Below are 6,240 nucleotides of genomic sequence, written 5' to 3'. Positions count from 1 at the left end.
GAAGAAGAAGAAGAAGAAGAAGAAGAAGAAGACGCGAAGAAGAAGAAGAAGAAGAAGAAGAAGAAGAAGAAGAAAGAAGAAAGAGAAGCAAGAAAAGAAGAAGAAGAAGAAGAAGAAGAAGAAGAAGAAGAAGAAGAAGAAGAAGAAGAAGAAGAAGAAGAAGAAGAAGAAGAAGAAGAAGAAGAAGAAGAAAGAGAAGAAGAAGAAGAAGAAGAAAAGAAGAAGAAGAAGGAAGAAGAAGAAGAAGAAGAGAAGAAGAAGAGAAGAAGAAGAAGAAGAAGAAGAAGAAGAAGAAGAAGAAGAAGAAGAAGAAGAAGAAGAAGAAGAAGAAGAAGAAGAAGAAGAAGAAGAAGAAGAAGAAGAAGAAGAAGAAGAAGAGAAGAAGAAGAAGAAGAAGAAGAAGAAGAAGAAGAAGAAGAAGAAGAAGAAGAAGAAGAGCTTGGATACAAACCGTCATAAAACACCTAAGAGAAGACTACGACAGAGTCTGAGGAATAAAGTCTGGCGGTAACGCAACACTTGGATGCCAACCGCCATAAAACAACAACAACAACGTAAACGTGATCAAAATGACCCGCAGCGGCCCGGCTTCCCTCCGCATCGGGCGCTAAAGGTGAGCGCGTTAATTCGGCTTCAATTAACATCAGAAAAATGCAGTTTTATGTATGATTTTGGCCTCAGTTTTGGCCGCGAGCCGTCCACTTCCTCACGCTAATAGCAGACTCAAACCAGCCGAAACTCGCAGAAGGTTCGGTTCCGTCGCGACCACAAACTCCCGCAGAACAAACGCGTTATTCCATTTATCCTTTTGTGTGATTTTCTTCAGATAAACGGGAAATGGTCAACTTGTATTTTTTATTTCTTTATTTACGGAGTATTTATCAAAAACAGACACTTTTCAGACACTTGAGCTCTTTAGTTGACTCTTACATTGTACTTTGTAAAGTCTCTTATTTGAGTTAAAGTGCTGTGTTCAGAGTGACGTTTTGACTAAATGACTTAAAATAAATGAAGACATTTTAAACACAGTTCTTTCTCAATAAAACTGTGTGAAATACTACTAATAATAATACTTTGATGTTCACGCTAAAGCAGGAGCCGTGGCGCGAGGGCCAAACCAGGTCTGATTTAGAACACACCTCATGACGTCACGGCCCCTGAAAGTGGACAGAATACTTTGCTGTGACGTCATTGTTTATGGTCCTTAAAAAAGAACGATTATCTGTCGTCCGGTCCTCCTCTGGGACCTGTCCCAGAGGCAGTCCCGTCCGGTCCTCCTCTGGGACAGTCCCGTCCGGTCCTCCTCTGGGACAGTCCCGTCCGGTCCTCCTCTGGGACAGTCCTGTTTGTCCAGTTTGTCCAGGTGAAGAGACTCTGCCCTGAACCTGAGCCGCCCTCTGGGATTGGTCTCATCTCTTCTATATATATGTTCTGTGGTTCCTCTGTCTGTTGGTTCTTCTGTTCTTTGGTCCCCCTGTTCTTTGGTTCCTCTGTTCTTTGGTTCCTCTGTTCTTTGGTCCCCCTGTTCTTTGGTTCCTCTGTTCTTTGGTTCCTCTGTTCTTTGGTCCCCCTGTTCTTTGGTTCCTCTGTTCTTTGGTTCCTCTGTTCTTTGGTCCCCCTGTTCTTTGGTTCCTCTGTTCTTTGGTTCCTCTGTTCTTTGGTCCCCCTGTTCTTTGGTTCCTCTCTTCTTTGGTTCCTCTGTCCGTTGGTTCTCTAGTTCTCATGTTCCGTGTGTTCGTTGCTTTGTTGTGAAGCTCGTTTGTCCCACTCTCGCGGCGCTCAGTGAACGCGGCAGGGTCAGTCACGTGCTGCTGGTTCTGTTCTCTGATTGGCCGCTGGAGTTTGGATCAGCTGCTCGGTGCGGACTCACGGACAGCGGCTGAAGCACCGGCCTCTTCCCCCGGTCTGAAGCAGCTCCAAGCCCCGGTGAGCGCGCCTGGTCCCGCGCTGGTCCCGGTCCCGGTCCCGCGCTGGTCCCGGTCCCGCGCTGGTCCCGGTCCCGGTCCCGCGCTGGTCCCGCGCTGGTCCCGGTCCCGCGCTGGTCCCGGTCCCGCGCTGGTCCCGGTCCCGCGCTGGTCCCGGTCCCGCGCTGGTCCCGCGCTTTGCCGCCTCCCGCCGCTCACCGCCGCTGTCTCCGCTGTGTTTCAGGGATGCGAAAGCGGAACACGGAGCCGGAGCCGGACTCACAGCCACAGCCGGGACTGAAGCTCTCTCCCCGGGCAGAGGCGGCGCACACGGCCGGGGCGCTCCGGAGCGACATGGTCAAGAGGAGGTAAGAACCAGAACTAAGACCTAAGAACCGAAAGGAACCGGATTATCTGGGGTTCAATCAGGACAAAGGTTAAGTCTGAGATAACCAATGAGCAGGCAGCACAGGTGACTTCTAATCCCCAGGCGTTTAGTCCTGGTTTAGACCTGGTTTAGACCTGGTTTAGTCCTGGTTTAGTCCTGGTTTAGACCTGGTTTAGTCCTGGTTTAGACCTGGTTTAGTCCTGGTTTAGACCTGGTTTAGTCCTGGTTTAGTCCTGGTTTAGACCTGGTTTAGTCCTGGTTTAGACCTGGTTTAGACCTGGTTTAGTCCTGGTTTAGTCCTGGTTTAGTCCTGGTTTAGTCCTGGTTTAGACCTGGTTTAGACCTGGTTTAGTCCTGGTTTAGTCCTGGTTTAGTCCTGGTTTAGACCTGGTTTAGACCTGGTTTAGTCCTGGTTTAGACCTGGTTTAGTCCTGGTTTAGTCCTGGTTTAGTCCTGGTTTAGACCTGGTTTAGTCCTGGTTTAGACCTGGTTTAGTCCTGGTTTAGACCTGGTTTAGTCCTGGTTTAGACCTGGGTTAGACCTGGTTTAGACCTGGTTTAGTCCTGGTTTAGTCCTGGTTTAGACCTGGGTTAGACCTGGTTTAGTCCTGGTTTAGTCCTGGTTTAGACCTGGTTTAGTCCTGGTTTAGACCTGGTTTAGTCCTGGTTTAGTCCTGGTTTAGACCTGGTTTAGTCCTGGTTTAGACCTGGTTTAGTCCTGGTTTAGACCTGGTTTAGTCCTGGTTTAGTCCTGGTTTAGTCCTGGTTTAGACCTGGTTTAGTCCTGGTTTAGTCCTGGTTTAGACCTGGTTTAGTCCTGGTTTAGACCTGGTTTAGTCCTGGTTTAGACCTGGTTTAGTCCTGGTTTAGTCCTGGTTTAGTCCTGGTTTAGACCTGGTTTAGTCCTGGTTTAGACCTGGTTTAGTCCTGGTTTAGTCCTGGTTTAGACCTGGTTTAGTCCTGGTTTAGTCCTGGTTTAGACCTGGTTTAGTCCTGGTTTAGACCTGGTTTAGACCTGGTTTAGACCTGGTTTAGACCTGGGTTAGACCTGGTTTAGTCCTGGTTTAGTCCTGGTTTAGACCTGGTTTAGTCCTGGTTTAGTCCTGGTTTAGACCTGGTTTAGTCCTGGTTTAGGCCTTAAACGCTGATTCTTCATTTTCACTTCCTTTTGTGTTCAGAGAGAAACAGGATTAATCTGGGTCCAAACCAGGTCTAAATCAGGTCTAAACCAGGTCTAAACCAGGACTAAACCAGGTCTAAACCAGGACTAAACCAGGTCTAATCCGGGGTCAGTGGGTCTCTGTTCCTGTGTAAATAATTCAGTGCAGATTCTGTAACAGATTATTTCTAAGATTACACCTGACTGTCCCAGGACGACGAAGGAGCAGGAAATGTTGGCCACGTAGGACAGTGCGGGACAGTGTGGGACACATGGGTCAGTGTGGGACACGTAGGTCGGTGTGGGACACGTAGGTCGGTGTGGGACACGTAGGTCGGTGTGGGACACGTAGGACATTGTGGGACACGTAGGACAGTGTGCGTCAGTTTGGGACACGTAGGACAGTGTGCATCAGTTTGGGACACGTAGGACGGTGTGCGTCAGTTTGGGACATGTAGATCGGTGTGGGACATGTAGATCGGTGTGGAACACGTAGGACAGTGTGGGACACGTAGGTTGTTGTGGGTCAGTGAGGGACACCTAGGACAGTGTGGGACACGTAGGTCTGTGTGGGACACGTAGGACAGTGTGGGACACGTAGGTCGGTGTGGGACACCTAGGACAGTGTGGGTCAGTTTGGGACACGTAGGTCGGTGTGGGACATGTAGGTCGGTGTGGGACACGTAGGACAATGTGCGTCAGTTTGGGACACGTATGTCGTGTGGGACACGTAGGTCAGTGTGGGACACGTAGAACAGTGTGTGTCAGTTTGGGACACGTAGGAAGGTGTGGGACACGTAGGACAGTGTGGGACACGTTCTGACAGTGTAGGACATGTAGGACAGTGTGCGTTAGTTTGGCACACTTAGGTCGGTGTGGGACACGTAGGACAGTGTGGGACATGTAGGACAGTGTGCGTCAGTTTGGGACACGTAGTTCGGTGTGGGACATGTAGGACAGTGTGGGACACATAGGTCGGTGTGGGTCAGTTTGGGACACGTAGGTCGGTGTGGGACATGTAGGACAGTGTGGGACACGTAGGACAGTGTGGGACACGTAGGACAGTGTGGGTCGGTTTGGGACACGTAGGACAGTGTGGGACACGTAGGTCGGTGTGGGACACGTAGGTTGGTGTGGGACACGTAGGACAGTGTGCGTCAGTTTGGGACACGTAGGTCGGTGTGGGACACGTAGGTCAGTGTGGGACACGTAGAACAGTGTGCGTTAGTTTGGGACACGTAGGTCGGTGTAGGACAGTGTGGGACACTTAGGACATTGTGCGTCAGTTTGGGACACGTAGGACAGTGTGGGACACGTAGGTCGTTGTGGGTCAGTGTGGGACACGTAGGACAGTGTGGGACACTTAGGTCGGTGTGGGACACTTAGGTCGGTGTGGGACACGTAGGTCGGTGTGGGACATGTAGGTCGGTGTGGGACACGTAGGACAGTGTGCGTCAGTTTGGGACACGTAGGACAGTGTGCGTCAGTTTGGGACACGTAGGTCGGTGTGAGACACGTAGGTCAGTGTGGGACAGTGTGGGACACGTAGAACAGTGTCAGTTTGGGACACGTAGGAAGGTGTGGGACAGTGTGGGACACGTAAGACAGTGTGGGACATGTAGGACAGTGTGGGACATGTAGAACAGTGTGCGTTAGTTTGGGACACGTAGGACAGTGTGGGACATGTAGAACAGTGTGCGTTAGTTTGGGACACGTAGGTCGGTGTGGGACACGTAGGTCGGTGTGGTACACGTAGGACAGTGTGGGATACGTAGGACAGTGTAGGACACGTAGGACAGTGTGCGTCAGTTTGGGACACGTAGGTCGGTGCGGGACACGTAGGTCAATGTGGAACAGTGTGGGACACGTAGAACAGTGTGCGTTAGTTTGGGACACATAGGTTGGTGTGGGACACGTAGGACAGTGTGGGACATGTAGGACAGTGTGCATCAGTTTAGGACACGTAGGACAGTGTGCGTCAGTTTGGGACACGTAGGTCGGTGTGGGACACGTAGGTCAGTATGGGACAGTGTGGGACACGTAGAACAGTGTGCGTTAGTTTGGGACACGTAGGTCGGTGTAGGACAGTGTGGGACACGTAGGACATTGTGCGTCAGTTTGGGACACGTAGTTCGGTGTGGGACACGTAGATCGGTGTGGGACACGTAGGACAATGTGGGACAGTGGGACACAGGTCTGTGTGGGACACGTAGGTCGGTGTGGGTCTGTGTGGGACACGTAGGACAGTGTGGGACACGTAGGTTGTTGTGGGTCAGTGTGGGACACGTAGGTTGTTGTGGGTCAGTGTGGGACACCTAGGACAGTGTGGGACTCGTAGGACAGTGTGGGTCTGTGTGGGATACGTAGGACAGTGTGGGGACATGTAAGTCTGTGGTGAACACGTAAGACGGTGTGGGACATGTAGGTCGTTGTGGGTCAGTGTGGGACACGTAGGACTGTGTGGGACACGTAGGTCGGTGTGGGACACGTAGGTCGGTGTGGGACACGTAGGACAATGTGCGTCAGTTTGGGACACGTAGGACAGTGTGCGTCAGTTTGGGACACGTAGGTCGGTGTGGGACACGTAGGTCAGTGTGGGACATGTAGAACAGTGTGCGTCAGTTTAGGACACGTAGGAAGGTGTGGGACACGTAGGACTGTGTGGGACACGTAGGACAGTGTGGGACACGTAGGACAGTGTGGGACACGTAGAACAGTGTGGGACATGTAGAACAGTGTGTGTTAGTTTGGGACACGTAGGTCGGTGTGGGACACGTAGGACAGTGTGTG

The 6,240-nt window shown here is 51.1% G+C and overlaps 2 protein-coding genes across 2 annotated transcripts in view; both read left to right on the top strand.

The window, feature by feature from the left end:
• LOC140350834 (ninein-like protein) overlaps window positions 1-1,883 on the top strand; it is a 23,037-nt gene extending 21,154 nt beyond the window's left edge. Inside the window, exon 10 of the mRNA XM_072436351.1 lies at window positions 1,755-1,883. Within this exon, the coding sequence (XP_072292452.1) occupies window positions 1,755-1,883 (129 nt within the window). The remainder of the gene's footprint in view (window positions 1-1,754) is intronic.
• Window positions 595-6,240, top strand: part of LOC140351159 (lysophosphatidylserine lipase ABHD12-like) — a 53,607-nt gene continuing 47,961 nt past the window's right edge. Inside the window, exons 1-2 of the mRNA XM_072436874.1 lie at window positions 595-613; window positions 2,149-2,272. Of these exons, the coding sequence (XP_072292975.1) occupies window positions 2,151-2,272 (122 nt within the window). The 5' untranslated portion in view covers window positions 595-613; window positions 2,149-2,150. The remainder of the gene's footprint in view (window positions 614-2,148; window positions 2,273-6,240) is intronic.

This window comes from Eucyclogobius newberryi, unplaced genomic scaffold, assembly GCF_026437365.1.
Source record: "Eucyclogobius newberryi isolate DKJ021-1_F unplaced genomic scaffold, fEucNew1.0.hap1 SCAF_8, whole genome shotgun sequence".
Classification (NCBI taxonomy): Eukaryota; Metazoa; Chordata; class Actinopteri; order Gobiiformes; family Gobiidae; genus Eucyclogobius; species Eucyclogobius newberryi.
The sequence above is the reverse complement of the archived record's forward strand: the minus strand, read 5'-3'. Positions and strand labels throughout refer to the sequence as shown.